The sequence below is a fragment of the Trachemys scripta genome, chromosome 7 (assembly GCF_013100865.1).
Source record: "Trachemys scripta elegans isolate TJP31775 chromosome 7, CAS_Tse_1.0, whole genome shotgun sequence".
In the NCBI taxonomy this organism is placed as follows: Eukaryota; Metazoa; Chordata; order Testudines; family Emydidae; genus Trachemys; species Trachemys scripta.
The window spans coordinates 98,102,499-98,125,014 of record NC_048304.1 but is presented as its reverse complement, the minus strand read 5'-3'; the positions used below and the strand labels follow the sequence as shown (position 1 = coordinate 98,125,014).

Below are 22,516 nucleotides of genomic sequence, written 5' to 3'. Positions count from 1 at the left end.
CATAGAGAGTATACTTATAAAGTTTGCAGATGATACCAAGAGGGGATGGGCTGCAAGTACTTTGGAGGCTAGGATTAAAATTCAAAATGATCTGGAAAAACTGGAGAAATGGTCTGAAGTAAATAGGATGAAATTCAATAAGGACAAATGCAACATACTACATTTTGGAAGGCATACTTAATTGAACAAATACAAAATGGGAAATGACTGTCTGGAAAGAAGTACTGAAGAAAGGGATCTGGGGGTCATAGTGGATAACAAGCTAAATATGAGTCAACAGTGTAATACTGTTGCAAAAAGAGCAAATATTATTCTGGGATGCATTAGCAGGAGTGTTGTAAGCAAGACACAAGAAGTAATTCCACTTTACTCCATACTGATTAGGCCTCAACTGAGTATTGTGTCCAGTTCTGGGTGCCATATTTCAGGAAAGATGTGGACAAATTGGAAGTCCAGAGAAGAGCAAAAAAAAAAAAAAAAGATTAAAGGTCTAGAACAGGGGTTGGCAACCTTTCAGCAGTGGTGTGCCAAGTCTTCATTTATTCACCCTGATTTAAGGTTTCGTGTGCCAGTAATACATTTTTAGAAGGTCTCTTTCTATAAGTCTATAATATATAACTAAACTATTGTTGTATGTAAAGTAAATAAGGTTTTTAAAATGTTTAAGAAGCTTCATTTAAAATTAAATTAAAATGCAGAGCCCCCCGGACTGGTGGCCAGGGCCCGGGCAGTGTGAGTGCCACTGAAAATCAGCTCATGTGCCGAAGGCGGCACACATGCCATAGGTTGCCTACCCCTGGTCTAGAAAACATGACCTATGAAGGAAAATTTTAAAAATTGGGTTTGTTTAGTCTGGAGAAGAGAAGACTGAGAGGGGACATGATAACAGTTTTCAGGTACATAAAAAGTTGTTACAAGGAGGAGTGAGAAAAATTGTTCTCCTTAACCTCTGAGGATAAGACAAGACACAATGGGCTTAAATTGCAATGAGGGTGGTTTAGGTTGGACATTAGGAAAAACTTCCTGTCAGGGTGGTTAAGCACCGGAATAAATTTCCTAGGGAGTTTGTGGAATCTCCATCATTGGATATTTTTAAAAGCAGGTTGGACAATCACCTGTCAGGGATGGTCTAGATAATACTTAGTCCTGCCATGTGTGCAGGGGACTGAACTAGATGACCTCTCGAGGTCCGCTCCAGTCTATGATTCTATGTGACAAATGTTAGTCATATTGTTTAATGCATTACTGGAAGGTGCTTGGTTACTATGAAGATGAAGATTGTATCAGAATCAATATCAAACAGAACCAAATAGCTATGGCCATGGGGACCGAACTCCCCATTCCACCCTAGAAGGTGTCCCTCCAAATCAGGGTAGAGGATTATTAACAGGAGGAGAGGCGGAAATCCTGCATTATCCATGCTGTGCGTGTTCGATAAACATAGGGCTTCACTTTGCAGTAACATAAATCTGACCTCATTCACAAGCAATAAGTTCACACATAACCACACACCATTAAAGACAAATACATATTTCTTAAATAATGGATCTGATTAACAATAATGGATCTGATACAAAATTCACAGTGGCAAATGATTTCAGGGGACTTACCCCGACTTACAGTAGTCTAAATGAGACCCCAGAATGCTCCTGGATCATCTCCTAAAATCTAAAAAGATGCTATGGTACAGTAGCTCTATAAAATTGATCTCTGAAACTTTCACTTTAGTCAGTAGCTTGTGTTGTGACCTTAAAATAATCCAAGCAAAGGACAAAAACAAAACCTCCCAAATAAAAATACTGAACTTAGTAGAAAAGTGTTTTGGTTGCAGGATGCTGCTTAATGTATTTAATAACCCTCACGTTAGCGGTCAACTATAGAGGTATTTATGCATAAAAGAAAATAAACAAAGTCCTAATTAGCACTGCATTATTGAAGATTTCTGGAAAGGCTTTTCATCCTTATTGACTTCTGGCCTTTCCTAATAATTTGAAATGGTAAACGCCAAGCTCAAGAACATTAAATAAAATGATAGGATGTGACCTTCCAATTTGAAAAAAGAATGTATTCCTGGAGTTAAGTAGTGATCTCATTTTCAGTTTCACCTTGCAATTTTCTGCCCTCTTCTGCCATCACGTGTCAGGCCCAAGCATCATGTGAAATATAGGAAAAATAATTCATGTTAAAAATTCAATGATAAATAACTAGATTTCTCATGTTTGACTTATTAATGCACACAGTCACCAAATTGAAAATCTAAAAAGACAACATTATGTTTAAAAACATTTCAGAAAGGTAAAGTAAAAATGCTGTAAAATCTACTTTTAATCTTTATTTTATTCTAGTAAGGGGGACACCCAGATACTTTAAGACTTACAGCTATTTTCTGTGTTCATCTTCTTCCATTGACTCTGCTGAAATTACTTCTGAAGGATTTTTGCTTCTAAAAGGAATTTTTATTTTGTTGGCTACCTGTAAAATGCTAGAAGGTATCACATGCCTATCACATGTATATTCTCCCTACAATGCACATGTACCAGGCATGTACACAATGAGAGAATACACTCCAGCCATCTGTGCCAATGCTATCGTTATGTTGATGTTTATTTTTAAGGTATATTATTGATATAGAAAATACAGACGTTGGGCTTTAGCCTTGGAGACTTTGCAGCAGTTATTTTACACTCCAGTAGGGTTGTGTAACTTTATAAACCAAAGTGTTATACTGCACTTTGGTTTATAAAGAAAAGAAGAAAAAAAAGAAGGGGCCAATCAGTCTGAAATCAGTCTCTGTACCATAAGAGCTAAGCAGCCCTTCTATAACCTGCAATACTTAACAGAAATGTTTCTCTCATTAGGCATTCTGCCTCACTCTCTTCTCAATATGCTGTCGGAAACTAACCCAAACAGGGCTTTTGAAGATGACATTCATCAGGCTCACTCAAGTCCCCCAGATGTGCTAATGCGGAAGACGACTCTTACCAGCTAGCTGCACATCAGCCAACCAGCAGACAGCTTCATGTGAGCCACAGCCTAACATTTACTGTTTGGCTCTACCTTGACTGAACAGAATGTTCTTGACATTAGTCAGAAAGACCTCATTTATGCCAATCATTCACTCAGTACTGGAAAATGGATGGCATAAATGTCTCACTGTTTGATCTCAGAAATGAATCTGCCATACATGGAAGAGCAACAAAAGGGAACGTCATGGCTTTTAAAGTTTGAAACCTTCAAAACATTCTGGTCTCTGACTGTATCCACTGCCTGCCAAGCACAATCAATCTGAGACTTAATGATGGGATGGTTACAAAGCATGTCCATTCCCCTCACCCTCCCCTATTGTTGCACATGAGAGTGATATGCTCACATGTGAGAGACGTAAAATCTATCACAATGCAGCACTGTTGAGTCTGGGTAAAGGGTTAAACTCATTTGTATGCAGTCACTCCCCAGTGAGTTCCACAGTGATCAGTCTTCACTGGAAATTGGTCTGAACATTTTAGGGAAAGGCTTCTACGTCAGCCCACCTTCTCTTCTCAGTAGGTCAGTTTCATTGTGAATAGATTTAGCTTGATCACATTCTTAGAACTGATGTTGATATATATATATCCCCTGGACAAGTTTTTGGTTAGTTATGCACATTCCTTGAAACTAGTTATAGGAGACTGTCAAGGGGCAAATACACCTTGTCACCCTGGGGGTGGGGTAAGGATGTGGTAGCCCCGAGGTTACATCTATATGGCTGCCCTCAGCCTCAGGGCTGCGTGGTCCAATGTCCAGCGCCAGTAGGACTCCCCTTGTCTGTAGGGAAGTGTAGCCCAATGGCCAGAGTCAGTAGGACTCCTCTTGGCTGTCGGGAAGCACGGCCCAACGGCCAGAGCTATCAGGAGAGCATGTGCTTCGGGGGGGGTGATGGGGAGGGGGACCCGGAACCTCCATGCTCCACTGGGTCCCAGCCTAGGGCCCTGGTAGTGGCAAATGAGTTTGTCACTAAGTTGGGGGGAATCTGCCCACAACACGCCAACTGCTGCAGAGACACTGGCTAGTCCCTCCCTGGGTTACTTCATACTGTGACTCCTTCAGTTGAAGTCAGAGTGTCTTCAGAGTCTCGAGGCTCCTTGGGTGGTAACTGCAATCTCCCTGGGGCATCTGCAGGTACCTGGGTGCCTGCCTGGGCCCTGGCATCTCCTGCTTCCATGGTCCAGTATCCTGGCTGCTCCATGGTTGGAGCCAGCAAGATGTATCCTTTTTCCTCAGTGGTCAGCTCAGACTGGGCTAGGCTGCTCCCTTTTATACTGCAGCAGCAGTTGGAGCATGCCCAGTAGGTTCAAGGGGGCGTGGCTTCCACTGCTAAGAGCGCTGCCGTAACCCCTTCTGCTCCAGTGTGGGGCAAGTATACCCCATCACAGAGACCCATACCATACTTATCTGATTCCTTTAACACAGCAGGATTAAATATTTGGTGGACAATGTAGAATGCTCAAGTTGCCGGTTTTGAGTTCAGAATGCTTCTTTGAACATGTGGTGTTTCAGAAGAAATTTTTGGCAGAAAATATTTTTCATTGTTTGGATACCCGAAAAATGTCGACAGCTTTTCACATTTCATTTTGAATGGTGAGCTGGGAGTAGGTTACATGATCAAAGTTGACACTTTTCTATCTGTAAATCATTTACCCCACAAGACATGTACTGTGGACATTGTGCAAGTTTTCAAATGAATGTGCAACATGTACTGATAGTACAATACAATTCATTGGTGCATTTTGTAGATTTATAGTGGTTGATTCCATGCTTTGTATACAAATGATGGTAACTACTGCTTTCTGTGCTTCTAAGAGGTCTCAAGTTCAATCTTCAAATGGGCCAAGTTTACTCTTGGTGCAGCTCTGGAAAGGTGGAAAGAAAGAGGCTCCCCTGATCCTGGGTTGGCTTAATTTAGAGCAGTCTCAAGGTTATTCTAAGTTATACTGGGTGCAACTACCCATCACACCAGCTGAGGATTTGCTGGTGTGCTGTACCCCATCCCCTTTGGAAAGTGGAGGGGAATATGCAGGAGTAGGGGGACTGACACTTTATGTCAGGGGGAATCTTTGGCTGCCCCATTATGGCAGTTTTCTGTCAGCGTGCCACGATAAAGCAGTCAGATCAGGGACCATTAAGCGCCTTATTTTTGTTATACCCTTCTCTAACTAACTGGATGCATTTCTTCACTGTGGTACATTACAGCTATGTAGTTTTGTCACACTTTTCTTGGACAGTTACCTACCACTCAAATTATGTTCTTGTCCTGTAATATTATCAATAAATTCAACATGATTTTTTTCCTCCTCACATTTTTTAGGTTACATAAATTTCAGCAGAGCAATTTTTTTTCATGCTCGAATATATTATGGTATGTCATTTCTGTTATAAAAGCTAATTGATAATGTGATTTGTTATGTTGCTGAGACATAATTCAGAAAGTTATTTTAAAGCCTTTGATACATGGAATAGCACTAACTGTTTAATATTTCTTGTATGAATGGACACAGCATAAGGTAAAAAATGTGGTGGCATGTAGATGAAATATTTCCAGAAGCTTTTATTCTTGTTGTTTGGGCTTGTGCCAATGTCTTTCTAGTAGAGAGCTCATATTTCTAAGAGGCTTCTCCTAGAATTTATTCCTTGGTCATTAGTTAGCTTTTTTTTTTTTTTTTGGTGGCTGAGAAATTTTTTTTGAAAAAATTAATAGCTTGCAACCAAACATTGAAGCACATTTTCCTGTAATCCTAAGAACAAGCCTTCAAAACAAAAAACAAACAAAAAAACCCTATCAAGAGCAAATGTTTTTGGTTAAGATTATTTATAATACACTATAAACATTTAGAAGGTGCACTTCTGAAAAATTGTTGTATTTGTGTGCATCTAATAATAGGTTTGGTGTAATCTTATCAAAGTCTTACTATCTGTGACCATTCTCAGTGTAGTTAAACCCAAGGGAGTACTTTTTCTGTACAACTTGATAATGGAACTCAAGGTTAACTCAATTTCTATACTTGCACTTGAACAGTTTGGCTTCATATTGTAAGATGCAGTCCCTGAGCATGGGACCCCACCTCAGTTCCTAGTAGTTCTCCAATCAACCCACTTGCCACCAGTAGTTTTAAAATAACCTTTCCACGCTTGGGGTCTAATGACTTAAGTCCTCTCAAAATAAATATACAATTCCTTTGGCCCTTACAGATTCAAACTCTTCTTTCCTCAGAACTTCTTTGTTTCAGGGCTTCAAGCTCTGGCTCTCTTGACTCCCCAGTTCCTTTCGTTCAGGGAGGCTCTGCCAGTCCCACTCTGGCTTCTTGCTCCTCTCTGTCCTGATTACTGGGTAGCTCAGATCCTTTTTTCACTTGAGGCAGGGTCTCCCTAGCCCTCCTTGCTTGGGCTGTGCTTGAACTGTGCAGGTTTCCTTACCCCACCATTATCCTAGTGGTGACACCAGAGATCCTCCCTGTAGGTCTCTCCCGACTCTAGTGTCTCCTGAGTGAAGAGCACTCATTTTTAATTCTCAGCATGTGGTCACATGACTTAGACACCAGGCCCCCATTTCCAGCTTGGTCTGGTGATCCTTCCCTGAACTTAAAGAGGCCATGACTTGGAACAGGGTTGGCTGGCCCCAGGCCCCCCCACTGGGGAAAGCCCATGCTCTTAGACGTCAGCAGAGGTTTCTATAGAACGGTAGGTGCTAAACTTGCAAACTAAATTCATACGACTGCCCAGACAGAGGAGTTATTTGGCTTGTTCAAGGTTAAGACAATCTGGGCCTATCTATGCTATAGCCATGTTAAATGCAGCTAGGCTTTGCCCATCTCAAACAGTTAGAGCTAGCACAACTCTTAGAGGGTCTCTTCTGCAGTGACTGGGGGAAGATGGCTGAGAAGCAATTTGCAGCAATGAGCAATCCTCTGCTAGGATCTTTGCACAATCTCAAAGAATAATATTCCAGTGACTGGTATATTCAGGGCAAGAGGTCAGTTTTGCATAGTTGGTAATTGTAGCACTGTTTTTCTAAATTGCCCAAAGTCATTACAGTTCTTGAGTCTACTCATTTGCCTTGAGTCACTACTCAGTATTTAATAAACTGTCTTTTTAAAAACAGTCATTAGGCTTTTCTTAGCTTTAGTTTATGTCACTTGTCCTGTATTAAATAATAGCTAAATTAGTCTTGTAGACCTTTAGCTTTAGTGTTCTTTCAGAAAACTGTATGTAATAATGAGGATCATCTGTATTGCAAAGAACGTACACCTAGTTTCCTTAACCTTTTTGAGGAAGAGCACTCCCAAATTCCCCCTATCATGCAGAGTGAGCTCTGTGCTATTATAAACCCCTCTGTTCTTTTAACTCACCCTTTTACTGAAGGACACCACAAGTGTGTACTACACACATAAGCTCTGATTCTCATTTACACTAAAAGCCCATTACATCACTCTGGCAGTTTAAGGTGACCATATGCTGGATGTAAATAATATTTTCCACATACTTTAAGATCCCTTTACACTTCTAGAGAGGTGCAAAGGGCCCTTAGCCTAAATGAGAATCAGCCCCATAGAGCATTTATGTAGAATGTGACCTTATGAATTGTTTAAATATATACTAACTTCTGAAAATGGATAGGGATGGCAAACATGATTTGGCCAAAATAAGAATCAACTTAACTTTCAGCCACAACTCAAGGAAAGTTTGGGAAAAACTTCAGAAAAGCATTCAGGGTTTCAGATGCTTAACCAACTCAAGCCTTTGAACCTGACCTTTTCTCCATCACTTTTTTCAACAGTTTTGTACACCCCCTAATTTGCCCACCCTCAATTTTTATTTACCGGTTTTATTACTTAAACACTCAGCGCTCTAGAGTTTTAACAGCAGTACTGTTGATTTTTTTCCTTATACAATGTATACAAGTTTTCCTTCTTATCTTCCCCAAGTCCTTACCTTTCTTTGCAGTGAAATATAAAAGCTATTCATTTGTCCGTGCTGTTTGGTTCTCCAAATCATTCTGAATTCTACCAGTTTGTGCCTTTGCACTGAGTGACCCTCTGCTTTTATAGTATCAGGAAATTTAATCATGTTACTGCACATTGCTTCTACCAATAATATAGAGGGAAAAAACCCCCACCAGATACTAATCATTGTGGCATTGACTAGTAATCATCCTATATCACTACATGAGTACCCCATTTCATTGATATTCAAGGTAGTTCATTAGCCACTCAAGCAGCTATACTATATTTACTGATCTTACTGAGTAGTCTTTAGTGCAGTACTGCATAAAAAGGTTTTTTAAAGTCACAGCAAACCATGTTTATGGCTGCACACCATTGCCACAAGTCAGCGACTTTGGTTACTTTCTCAAGAAATTTGATCAAATGTTATGCATGCCCTCTGCTCTGACTATCCTTAATTAGTATAAATCATACATTTCTAGGTGTTCCCCTGCTGTATCCCTGATTAGCGTTTCCAGTATCTTCCTCCCAACAAGTCAAGCTTACAGGTCTATAGTTTCCTGGATCTAGACATTATTCTTTATCAAAGTTTTATGATAAAGTAGTGCTGTCAGACTGTAGAGAAATTTTCAAACATACTCATTCATCTTTTTGACAGAGGTTGTTGCATGGCAGTTAGAAACAAAGCATCCAATACCAATGGTAACATTTTTGGGAAAAGTCACTTCGGAAGATTAAATATTTGCATTAGTTTCGTAAATAAAATTCACAATTGTAAACTACTGAATAAGCTAATTATACTTTGATATTAGACACCGCTAAACAGTCTTTCTTAACCTTTTCAGCATTGTACCTTTTATCTTGGGTTATTATCAAAGAACATCCTTTGTAATTTTCTGAATAGGTGAAGAAACTTTTCTGGCCCTGTCATAAGTCTGGAAAGCTGGTACTTCAAGAATACTAAAGTTAATGCAGTAAATTCATTAAGACATACATAGCAAAGTAGGAAAGGATTGGTGATTTACAATTAAAAGAGAGCACACTCTTTTTCAAGGCCTTTTACAGGTCTGTCGCATCTTACGCGCATTCAACATGCGCGATTTCAACTTTACACATTCGGCAAAAACAAAACAAAAAAAAGAGCAAAATAACAATTTCAATACTATACCTGTAGTGCGGGCGATTCCGCCCGCCATTGAACTCAATGGAATTTTGACTATACGCGGTTTTCGCTTTACGCACTAACCGCGGAACGGAACCCCCACATAAGACGAGACAGACCTGTAATTATCCATTATAGAGATAAGAGAAGAAAAAATGAGTGGGTGGCAGCATATGTCAAAAATATTTACAACGCCAACAAACTACAATTTGATGATAAATGATGTGATGAAGAAAGGTATGGGTAAATTCTCTAAGTAAGGATTCAAGAGATAAATACCTGTGGATATCTGCTACAGGCCACTTAGGTACTCCAGGTTACCAAACACTGTACTTTAAATTATCTGTACGGGTGCTGGCAAATGTAGCCAAACATGCATTGAGGAGTCTCCTTTGTTAAGATAAAGTAAACACAAATAAAGGAAAAAAACCTCGGTTCAGAAAGCACAGACTTGAAGCAGAGAAGAGATATTGTTGAATTATTTCATACAGATTGGGCAACAGAGGGTCCTGTGGCACCTTTGAGACTAACAGAAGTACTGGGAGCATAAGCTTTCGTGGGTAAGAACCTCACTTCTTCAGATGCAAGTAATGGAAATCTCCAGAGGCAGGTATAAATCAGTGTGGAGATAACAAGGTTAGTTCAATCAGGGAGGGTGAGGTGCTCTGCTAGCAGTTGAGGTGTGAACACCAAGGGAGGAGAAACTGTTTCTGTAGTTGGATAGCCATTCACAGTCTTTGTTTAATCCTGATCTGATGGTGTCAAATTTGCAAATGAACTGGAGCTCAGCAGTTTCTCTTTGGAGTCTGGTCCTGAAGTTTTTTTGCTGTAAGATGGCTACCTTTACATCTGCTATTGTGTGGCCAGGGAGGTTGAAGTGTTCTCCTACAGGTTTTTGTATATTGCCATTCCTGATATCTGACTTGTGTTCATTTATCCTCTTGCGTAGTGACTGTCCAGTTTGGCCAATGTACATAGCAGAGGGGCATTGCTGGCATATGATGGCATATATAACATTGGTGGACGTGCAGGTGAATGAGCCGGTGATGTTGTAGTTGATCTGGTTAGGTCCTGTGATGGTATTGCTGGTGTAGATATGTGGGCAGAGTTGGCATCGAGGTTTGTTGCATGGGTTGGTTCCTGAGTTAGAGTTGTTATGGTGCGGTGCGTGGTTGCTGGTGAGAATATGCTTAAGGTTGGCAGGTTGTCTGTGGGCGAGGACTGGCCTGCCTCCCAAGGTCTGTGAAAGTGAGGGATCATTGTCCCTCACTTTCACAGTGATCAATCCAGTTCATGGGACTGATTTATACCTGCCTCTGGAGATTTCCATTACTTGCATCTGAAGAAGTGAGGTTCTTACCCACGAAAGCTTATGCTCCCAGTACTTCTGTTAGTCTCAAAAGTGCCACAGGACCCTCTGTTGCTTTTTACAGATTCAGACTAACACGGCTACCCCTCTGATACTTGATACAGATTGGGAAGAACTGACTGAGAACATGAATATATTGAGAAACATGCAACCAGTTAAAACATGATGAGTAACTTAAATTCAGTATCGGAGACCATGGGTTCCCAGAATGGACAAGAATATTAGATTTCAGAAAAGCAAACTTTTTGAAATTAAAATACTAAGTATTATTAAAATCAATTAGGGTGGAAGAGAGCTGGGAAAGCCTAAAATATATCATAATTCAGGCCTAGCAGGGTTGAGTTCCTTTCAGAAAGAAAAATGCAAAACTATGGAGTGGCTAATGTGGCTTCAAACTGCTCAAAGATCTGAGGCTAAAAAACATCCTGTCCTGGAAAAAAAAAGTTGCAAGAATACTTAGTTAAAGCATATAGGGAAAATATAGGGGCAGGCAAAAAAGTTACTGCTGGCTAAAGGGATCAAGGGAAATAAGAAGGATTTTTAAGAACCGTATCAGAGGATAAGAAGAAATAGGGATAAACAGATCCATTAATAAAATGAGGATGATGACATTAATGGTAATTCAAAAAATGAATGAAACTGAATATATTTTAAAAAGCCTGAGTGGAAAGGTAGAGAAAGAAGATTGAAGAATTGGTAAGGAAGGAAGACTCTAAAAGTAACTGAAAATAACAGAACACCACTAGCTGTCACCTTCAGCCCCCAACTAAAACCTCTCCAGCGCATCATCGGAGATCTACAACCTATCCTGAAAGATGATCCTTTACTCTCACAGATCTTGGGAGACAGACCTGTCCTCGCTTACAGACAACCCCCCAACCTAAAGCAAATACTCACCAGCAATCACACATCACTGAACAAAACCACTGACCCAGGAACCTATCCTTGTAACAAAGCCCGATGCCAACTCTGTCCACATATCTATTCAAGTGACATCATCATAGGACCTAATCACATCAGCCATACCATCAGGGGCTCGTTCACCTGCACATCTACCAATGTGATATATGCCATCATGTGCCAGCAATGCCCCTCTGCCATGTACATTGGCCAAACCGGACAGTCTCTACGCAAAAGAATTAATGGACACAAATCTGACATCAGGAATCATAATACTCAAAAACCAGTGGGAGAACACTTTAACCTGTCTGGCCATTCAATGTCAGACCTGCGGGTGGCTAGCTTACAACAGAAAAACTTCAAAAACAGACTCCAACGAGAGACTGCTGAGCTGGAATTGATATGCAAACTAGACACAATCAACTCAGGATTGAATAAGGACTGGGAATGGCTGAGCCATTACAAACATTGACTCTATCTCCCCTTGTAAGTATTCTCACACTTCTTATCAAACTGTCTGTCCTGGGCTATCTTGATTATCACTTCAAAAGTTTTATTTCTCTTACTTAATTGGCCTCTCAGAGTTGGTAAGACAACTCCCACCTGTTCATGCTCTCTGTATGTGTGTATATATATCTCCTCAATATTTATTCCACTCTATATGCATCCGAAGAAGTGGGCTGTAGTCCACGAAAGCTTATGCTCTAATAAATTTGTTAGTCTCTAAGGTGCCACAAGTACTCCTGTTCTTTTTGTAGATAAGACGCAGATAAAGGAGTACTGGGAAAATCTGAACATACACAATTACGGTGGTCTGGATGATATGCACTGTAGGGTAAAAAGAGAATTAGTTAATTAACTGAGTGTACCACAAACTATTTTTGAAAAATCATTGCCCCACTAGGGAAATATTGAAAGACTGGAATAAGGCAAATGTAATCCAAAACTACAATAAAGAAAAGTGTAACCGTGGCAGTTACACTCCTGTAACTCCAATTTCTATACAGAGTAAATTAGTGAAAAAAAATCATGTTAAAAACATTGCTAAACACCTAGAGGATCATGGAACCATGAGCTACAAGCAAGATGGGTTTTAGGAAGAAATTCTATAGAAAAACCTTGGCATTTTAAGAACAGAATTACAAAATTGGTGAGTAAAGGGAATGCTGCAGATTATGATTTTAGTAAAACATTTAATAGACCTTCATGCAAGATTTTGTAAAGCAGCAATTCAAATGGGCTTGGATATGAACATTCACTTGGGCTGAAAAGAGGACAATGCAGGCTGCTAACAGGATAATGCAATGTATCCAGTTGAAGGGTAGTGTCTATTGGGGTACCACACTGGTATTACATTTGGTTTTATGTATCACCTCCACTAATGATCTGGAAAAGGAAGTGAATTGCACAGTTGACCTTTGCATTTTTGGTCGGGCTTCCACCCACAGCAAAGATTAATACAGTCTGCCATGATTACTCTACTATACCCAGGGCCTGCCTGAGGATTTTGGAGAGGCTTAGAGAGTTTGAGAAATTTCTTACCTGATAATTCTCTTTCTTTTAGCAGAGCTTTACCATTAGTTTTAACAATTTTAGGGTGTAACTGAATCCTTACAAGAGTATCCTTCAAAGGGCACAATCCAAAAAAAGAAATTAGCTTCTGTACAGGTATTTACTGAAACACACACACCATAGGCCTCTCGGTCCCCCAGAGGCTACTACATTTTGGTTGATATTTCTGAAGGAGTACAGGGGACTTAGCCACATAGCTTTGAAAATCTCAGCCTTTATGTTGCCCCCCGCCCAACACCCAAAGATAGATTTACCATCCTGATTGTCCCAGAAACAACTGAGGAATGCCATTGGGGGACTCAGGCAAGCCTGAGGTGTCTTCTGATGTCATATTAGAAGTGCAGGGGTCTTACGATTTTTTTGACTGAATGGCTGTCAGTAAGGAATGAATAATTGAAACTCTGGACTCTTCTCTGGATGACAGGTTCATTCTGTATATCATCCATGAGAAGCAATACAGGGGCTACAATGCCCAATTATTATTTCCTGCTTACCATGTTCCCCCCACTCCTGCCCCATCTTGAGGCATCAAAAAAGAGCAACTGAAGAAAAAGGGAGAAATTCCCTTGAACATTACAGCAAACTGCAGTAGAAGACACTCAGTGGACCACAACAGTAACTAAAAGTGTACAGGACTCCTAGGCATCCTGCAATCAAGTAATGAGTCCCTCACCTTTAACTGGGTGTATATTTTATTAATAAAACATGCAAAACAAAACAAAAACAATCCACCCACTCTCAAAGAGAAGACAGCCATAAACATATTTAACTGTGACAGGGCAAGAGTTGCTGCATTTAGATACCTGGATTATTTCCTAGGACATGCATACCCATGGGAGAGATAATTGGTGTTTCTGAGACTCAGGAATAAAAGAATGTAGGAGGTTGGGAGCTTTCTGTCTCCTGGACAGCTACATTTGCCATTGGGAAGCAGATTTTTCTGAATGTGCAAGGCTATGGGAAGTTGGGAAATAACTAAGTGGGATTCCATGCTAAAAATGGCCATTTCTGTGGCTGTCTGGATCATGAAAAGTACAGAAGACTGAAGAGAAAACTTATTTGCTGAATCAGTCCTACATTTCAGCATTGATAACTTAAAACAAAGGTTATATGTCAACATTACCTGGTTTAATTTTGGCATGTTCCCAAAACTCTAGATGAAAGCAAGACAATACATTTACAAAATGAGACTAAGTCAAATGTTTAACTAGGGAAGAAAATTCAATTTAAACGGAATATATTTTTTAAAAAATCATTGTGCGTTTTATAACAAATAATTTGAGGTAGAAGTTACAGGTCATATAAAGTTATCTGATAAACCTCTGGTAGTGGAGAAGAATTTATTGATATTCTTGTGTGAACAAAAAAGATGTTTTGCATGTCATGATTTTATAATAATGTGCTACAAATCTTTAAAGCTCTATCAGGTTCTAATTAACTTTAGCACAGCATGGTAGCCAGGAACAGTATCTTTTTAGTGACATTTTAATGCCTTAAAGTGAGTACAAAAAATTTATCACAGGGAACAGGCTTGGCTGCCTTGCTGGGAAAAAAAGAGTATTTTAAAACTTTTTTGTTTGAAATTATGATCAAAGCTTTATATTTTTACTAAGTTCTTATTTTGCATTTATTTCTATTGGTACAAAAAAAGTTATAAAATTGTTTAAAACATCCACCGGTGACTAAGCATAAGGCAAACTAAATCTGCGTATTTACAATTGTTTCGGAATTTGGTTAATAGTTCTCCATAAAAGATAGTTTTATATTATCAAAGAAATCAATGAGCAGACTGCAGCAATTAAATATTACATCCCTGTTTTATGTAGTGGAGGACACATAATTTATACTCCCTTATTAGTTAGCTAGTTAATTTTATTTTATTTTTATTTATTTTGGAGGCCAGCACGTTATCCATGTTTCCTGCAATACACCAGGAAAAAGATCAATTACCTCAGAACAGGATACCCTAGTAAAATTTTCAGTCAGGTTCCAAGGAGATTAAATGGTCTGTCTGGGTGTCAAGCTTTTTTTGATGTTCAATGTTAAAGTAATACAGGAGAGAAAAGGTTAAGTAATATACATGGGTCCCTAAAATGGGGCACAATCTACTAAGTAGGATAGGGGAAAGGAATTTTAGTGACTTGTCTGTGTTCTCTAGGCTGTCACTGTAGCATGTGGGGAGACACTGCAAGTACTTTCTGGTCATGCTGGTGCGGTCCATGTACTCCTTCCTTAGCCCGGAGATCCCTGATCCTGCATAGAGCCCTTTGTGAAGTCAGGGGAAGAGAAGACTGCTGCTGTAGAGGAAGCTGAGCTCCCTTCCCACATCTGTGTATAGTAGGGTGACCAGATAGCAAGTGTGAAAAATCGGGACGGGGGTAGGGAGTAATAGGCACCTATATAAGACAAAGCCCCAAATATCAGGACTGTCCCTATAAAATTGGGACATCTGGTCACCCTAGCGTATGGCCCTGGAAAATCCAATCACTATTTATACTATTGTAGGTGAATGCAGAGCAAGTAATGTAAAAAGAAAATATACCTTATTTTTGCTTAACACAACATAGTTGATTGCGAATGCGTTTTCTGGAATTTTGTGAACCACAGGCGAAATTTGAGAACTTCATCAATGCTATTATAAATTATTCAAAGGAAAGTTAGTCAATTAAAAAGTACTTTTGAGTCTCATTGCACAAGTTTGTGATGTGAAAACCACTATGTTTGCTAATTTTTAAGCAGAAGGTAAATAATGGAGTAATCATAAGCAGAAATCCAAGATCTGTTTTTAAAGACTTTAATTAACAACAGAAGAGCACACAGAAATGCATACTTTCAATAATACAAAGCTCTGACAAAAATCTTCTTTGATATTTTAATATCAGTACACAAATCTAAAACAAAATAAATTAGCTAACACGCTTTGCATATTCTTAAATTCAATTCTCATTAGTCTACACAAAAAGTACTTAAGATGACTGAATAAATGCTAGCTTTCAAGATAAGACCAATATCATGTATACTGTAGATGAGTTCCTATTTACATATAGAAACCTGACATGAATTCATATAACAATTATGTTGGGTAGCCCATATAATATACAATTGAAAGATGATGGCTGAATTGCAGGAAGGTTTGACTGACTGAGAATGATTTGGTTTTCGATCTCATCACTAGAAGAATTCTTAGAATTCTCTTCCACTAGAAAATATTCAAAAAAATTGTTATTTACAATTATACCTATTAGAATATTTTACAATATAGTATTTTTGCCTCTGTTTGCTTAAATATTCAATTATCTTTTGCATTCCTCTGTTTTACATTGAAATGATGATCAATACACACAAGGGACATTTGAGCACAGAACAGAGAAAACTCAGATAATACTTATGATTTTAGTCTTCCCACTACCCCAAATCATTACTACAAGTCAGCAAAGTGAGGATTTTGTTGGCTTTTCACCAAGAACAAGTAAGTTATTTTATTGTACTTTACTTTACCAGCTGAGGCCTTACCTCTGGCAACTTCTACACAACTTTGTAAATGGAATACGATTTATAATGCTATGTTAGTAACAACCAATAGACAGATAAGTCAAAGACTGCCCCTGTGGGGGTCCCCCACCCCAAGCTAGCAGGTGGAAATTCCTCTATAAATTACCCTATACAGAGAAAAATTTCTAGTGGCTGCCTTCTACCAAGCAGGCTGAACTTATTTTGCGTTTGTAGAGATTTTGCCATGATCTGCAGCCATATCCCCGTAATTTACTACATGCTGTAAAATGTAAAATTAATGAGTACTGTATATTTCATGTTTGTCATGCTCTTAGCACTGCTTGCCAGTCACACAAATTAAATTTTATACCAGTCAGACTTCATGGGAAGTATTCACACTCTGTTGGTGAATATTTTGGCTAATTGTGGTAAAGCTACCAAACAGGGAATTTTACACAGGCAAATGTAATTACTCAAATTAGATTTTGGTCATATTATTGGCCTTGGTACCCCTATCTTTTCCAAAAATTGCCACTGAATGTCAGCACATGTAGTCAGGACCTTACCTTTGGGTCTCATCTGTTAGACTGCACTTATCCCAGCAAAACACCCCCTTTAAACACAATATGGTATTAATTCAATACTAACTAAGGCCCGCTGCCTGCAAACACTTATGTACATGTATAATTTTAAATTTGTGTGTAGTGGCACTGACCATAATGGGACTGCTAATGTGTTTAATGATAAACACATGAGTAATTGTTTGCAGGATTGGGGCCCCAGAGGGGAGAGTGCCACCAACTTAATCATCAATCATACTGTATTTTCCAGGGAGGTGTGACTTACGTATTGATCAGTTCTGACTCTAGTTAATGTATGACAGCACACCCAAGGCAGTATGACTGCACACAGTACATTGTTGATAAATACAGATTGGAAACTGCAGAGAACACTATAAAGTGTGAGTCACATTCATTACTTCCTACTGAGAATTTGCATTTTTATGGATGTAATTTTATATAATAATAGATTTACTTCATGCAGAGATAGCTGAGTTTACTTTATCACAAATACATACTGCATATGTCAAATGAAACCAAATTCAGAAGTTGCTGGAATCAAGTGAAGAAGTTTTCATAAAATGTAAAAAGATTAATTGAGCTTTCCATAGAAACTGAACTTGAAAAGTACCTTACTAAATTATAGACATTTTCCAAATATCCATTCCCCATGACATATGCACTAATTAAAGCTTAATTTTCAGAGACTCCTGGCACCAGCAGCTCCTACTACAGTCTGTGGCAATTGCAGGTGCTCATCACCTCTGAAAACCAGGCCATTATGTAATAAACTATATAAAATGTATACCATTAGACTAAATAGAATGGATTTTTATCAACATAAAAATAGAGTAATGCAGTGATTTATCAGGACCCAGATTATGAAGCAGAATCAACATCTTGTCCTGGACAGTCCAGAAAAGCGAGATTAAGATTTATTTGTTTTAACATATGTTGAATTAATATGTTTCTAATATATGTTATGACTATATGGTGATGAAAACACTTTATGATTTGGTACATATTAGACACGCTAAGATATTAGTTCACCTTGACTATCTTGCATCTGTATCGGTCTACAAGGTCTGACTTTTGAAGCTCTTCTCTTACCCCTACTCCCTCCATGAACTGTGGATGTACATATCAACTGCAAAATGTTTTAAAAATTGTTGCAATTCTATATACCTATCTCCTAGTTAGTGGAGGCCTTTTAAATTTTTTTTTTCAAAACCACAATATTCTCCTGATGTTCCTTTGTTTAAAACATACTTATTTACAATCTTAGCTTTAGCTTTGCAGTAAATCAGCTGAGGGAGAAGTCCAACTGAAGTCAGGAACCACTTGAAGTGGCTGCATTTTTCCTCTCTTACATTGTAACAAAGAATTGTAATAGTGATTAAACTACAAGCATCTAATTCTGTTAATATCAGAGGCCAGTTTCTGTACATTATACAAAGGTGTCTATTTCTTACCTCTAGTTGGTGACGTTTCCAGTCCAATCTTATACTTTTGAAGAACACGAATGGTCTGCCCGGTTGTTTTTCCGGTTTGTAACAAATCTAAAAAGAACTCCTGTCATTTTTATGAACTTTTAATGAGAATTTTGAAAAACAAGAAGATACAAACCCTGGGTTCTTTTAGACCAGTGCCTCAGCTTTTAAAAATGGAGCAAATCAAAATGATATAGATCACTAGGAGTTAGTTATAGTTCTGTGATTGTGCGAGTAACTTTCAAGTAGTTTCCCTTTCTGTGCCCTCGCAGCACCTACAGATTGCTCCGTGGCTTTCATGATTCAAGACCTTGCTCTTAACTATAAAAGTCTTGCTCTTAATTTATAACCAGCAGCTCATCCTTCACTCACATTCATTCACTTTACATTCTTAAAGCAAGAAGACAAGGTTAACATTCTCCTTGAAGGCATCACAGAACATTTTCTCAAAATAGTAATAGTTGCTAATTTATGGCAGCTCAAGGACACTTCTCTCTCCATTAATCGGGGACAGGTAGGGCTCTGAGCACGGTTTTTAGAAAGAAGGATCAGAAAGCCCACATAGCCAGCCAATCCCTGCTACTTATTAGCATGCAGGTCTTCACAGCCTGTATCTCAGCCCTCACTCTACAATGAGGATAGCACAAGAATTGTGCTATTCTACATAAAGTATCAGAAAATTTTAAGGACTAATGTGTTAAGGGAAGATTTGCCACAAGTACATACTTTCAGACAAGATTTCCAGCCTTTTTGCATTCTCTTGTAGGGTTGTATACCACTGGTTGGCCATAATGGAACGAACACCAGTAAGGCTTAGAAGGATTGCTGTCTCTGTTGGTCTCTCTATAGACATATGTAGACGACTAAAGAAAGTCAATAGTATAAGAAAAATAGAATCAATAAATATAATGCATAAAAATGATAAGTACAAAGTTTCCTGAAACATTATGATGCATGTTGTGCTTTTGAATATAGAGGACAAAAATGACTTTTATTCAACTTTCACCATACAAAACATATCAGTAAATGGTGGACTGCATTTTTCTCATACATTTTTAATTCTTAGTGAAAGTGTGTTGGAATGTTTTGTATTAAGTAGGGGATGCTATATAAACAACTATGTTAAGTTCTACTTCATCTCTGCAGGGTGTGAACTCCCACCTAGCAGACTGTGCACTGCCATGTTACTGTTTAGGGAAGGATAATACAGTAAATTAAAGGAAAGAATAACAGACAAAGCACATTAGTTGTGGATAAGGGTCTGTGGAGTAGGCTTTAGGATCCAGCTGAGTAGTTTAGAGACAGGCATGCTGAGTTATCGGTAATGCTTACCTTCAGGAGGAGGAAAAAGAAGAAGAGAAGTGATTTCTCCTTACATGAGATGCATGTCTGCACTTCAGCATATTTGGAGATATGACGGGTCTTTACTGCTAAAAAAGTTGTGTTTTGTTTCCCTTGTGGTAATAACATGTTCAAGCTACCCCAAGGTAAAACAACAGTAAAGACAAGGCACTTCAGGTTGCCCTGGCAGTTAAACTAGAGTTCCTGGTCTTACTGTGTTTTTACCTCAGCATAGGTCACACATATTAATTACTCACAGTAAAAAAATGCAGATACTTTAGCAGTGAAAACAAGCTGTTAGAGTGAGTGCTGCAAAAGTTTGGAGACTCAGAAATGATATACAAGGAAAGACATTCTCCTCCCTGGAGCTGGATTAAATGAAATTGCTGCAACTGAACACTTGGAGATTTGGAGTTTTGATAGTTTTTTTTTTTTTGGGTGAAATTCTAGAGCATTGGAATTGTAGCAATTTAAAAATGGAATTTGGCTTTTTGTCAATCTGCATTTCATGGTAATCCCCGTATAAAACAACAGTTAAGGTTTTCTATAATCTCTCTGGAGGATGCTACCTATTTCTTGGGGGAACACGAAGTTATGTGATTTAGCTTTTAATTGAAGTTATTCTAAACTTTCGGGGAACTGTCACAGTCAGAGCCATAAATCACCCACTTAAGAGATGCAGGATGACAGCAACAGGCTGGTAAATACAATAATCTATTAGGATGAGACTGCAAATGTACACAGTTGGAAAACCTACATTAAGGAATTGTCTTTTGACTTAATTTAGGGAACGACTGTGTTTGGGGAAAAAAGCTTTGAGAAATAAAGGGACCATTCTTAATTGTTTTCATATAAAAGAGGGGGATTCAGGCTTAGTTACTGGATTTAAATATTTAGAGTTATTTTGTGTGTGTGTATTTATGTATTAGATACAGTATCTTACATCCAGCACATTTTAATTTGCAAGGTGTACAGGTAGTTTAGGTGAAAGTGGCGATACTCACTGATAGCTCTTCATATTTTTAGGGGGACTTTTCTATTTATTTCCTATTAGTGGGACATTTATCAGCTGAAGTCAGAAAAGTAGAAAGTATTTTAATTTCTCAAGAATTTGTATTAGATATATACAATAAATGTGTGAGCTCTGTCTCTTTAAATTTAGATGCAAGGCAGATACTTAGCTGTCTTCAAGGTTAACACCTTTAATCAGCAATAGAAAACATCTGGAAAGAAGTTAATTAGCATCCCAAAACAATTTATTCCAGCAAAAGACAAACACTTGGCTCAGTGTCAAAGTATTAATTGTATAAACCTTCAGAAGGACTCTAAAGTATCTTTCTATGCTAGAAAGGCTGTATCTATTTAACTAGATTGATTTAAAAATCCTGAATTCAGAAGACAGTGGGGAAGGTTTCTGCCCCCCGGACTCGGTCTCCCCACAGCCTTGATCTGTCCTCTCCTCATCTGTGGAGCCCTGATACAATGCAGCACCTGTGAAAAAGACTTCTATAGGATCATGGGGGAAAGTGGCCTAACTCCCCACTCCAAACTCAGATCTGAGTCCACCTCACTTTCAGAAGCACAGAAGACAATTTTAAATTTGCTTTGAAAGACAAAAAATGAGGCACTGTGACTATCTGCAGGATAAAATAAGATTTATTCTACCTTTTGAGTGTATCAAGCTTTGCCAGTCGTTGGAAACTCTGATTTGATTGCACCAGATCTAAAAGTACCATCAACTGGCATTCTGGAAAAATAATGTTAGTTGTTTTAACAGCATTTACAAAGTGAATATAGATAATATGTATCTTTCTGATGTTATTGCTCTTGTGAAAGTATTGAATAAACAGTTTTCAATATAAACATTTATTTTTTCTTCTGCCATAACTGTATATTCAGCTATTTGTTAAGAAAAAGCATTTGAATAATCACTTTCTACTACTACCTGACGTCTTTTTGTTTTGTCTTTGTACAGCACCTAGCACAATGGAGTCCTGGTTCATGAGTAGGGCTCCTAGGTGCTATGGTAATACAAATAGTAAACAAATAATAATAAATAATAAATTTACAGGACTCATTTCTGCAACCCTTTCAAGTTCGGTAGAACTGATTTCAAGTAGGATTTACTTGCATGAGTAAATACTACTTAAGTAAAGATTGCAAAATTTGGACCAATGTGATTTTTATCGAGAAGGGTCCCATATAGTCTTACAAACAAATGACAGGGATCTCTGCTTCATTTGTCAGTTGTCTGTCTGAAAGCAAATTAAATTTAAGTGAGATTTATGAATATTTATACTATTCTGATAGATAATCACGTTTTGCAAATCAAATGTGAATTTTCCAGATGCGATCAGTTAATTTACATGGTCAGTGAGACCAAATCAAGGAATATATAGCAGACTAATTCACTATCAATGCCTTTTCTGTACTGTTTTTAAATATTTGTTAAGGAAAAACACAAGAAGCTATTGTAATTCGAATAGCTAACTTATCCTTTCTAAATAAATATTAATGTCCTTTGGAAAACTATGAAATGTGGATAATTGTAGCCAGGATGGCAAGAAACAATCTCCGCTTTCAGAAAATTTAGTGATAGAGAATTATAATATCATGTTTGCAAATATAGGTCAGTGGAGGCTCTCAGAAATTAA

General features: G+C 38.3%; 1 protein-coding gene across 4 annotated transcripts in view; it reads right to left on the bottom strand.

Annotated features, from left to right (window-relative positions):
- Nucleotides 1-15,757: 15,757 nt before the first annotated feature.
- CFAP46 (cilia and flagella associated protein 46) overlaps nt 15,758-22,516 on the bottom strand; it is a 155,642-nt gene continuing 148,883 nt past the window's right edge. For 2 of the 4 annotated variants that reach the window (XM_034776106.1, XM_034776107.1), the window contains exons 51-54: nt 21,528-21,609; nt 19,248-19,384; nt 18,504-18,590; nt 15,758-16,178 (exon numbers count right to left, since the gene is read on the bottom strand). In XM_034776106.1, coding sequence (XP_034631997.1) covers nt 16,042-16,178; nt 18,504-18,590; nt 19,248-19,384; nt 21,528-21,609 — 443 coding nt within the window. In that variant the 3' untranslated portion in view covers nt 15,758-16,041. Of the gene's footprint in view, nt 16,179-18,503; nt 18,604-19,247; nt 19,385-21,527; nt 21,610-22,516 lie in introns of those variants that run through there. The other 2 variants (XM_034776108.1, XM_034776109.1) reach the window with 2 other exon arrangements.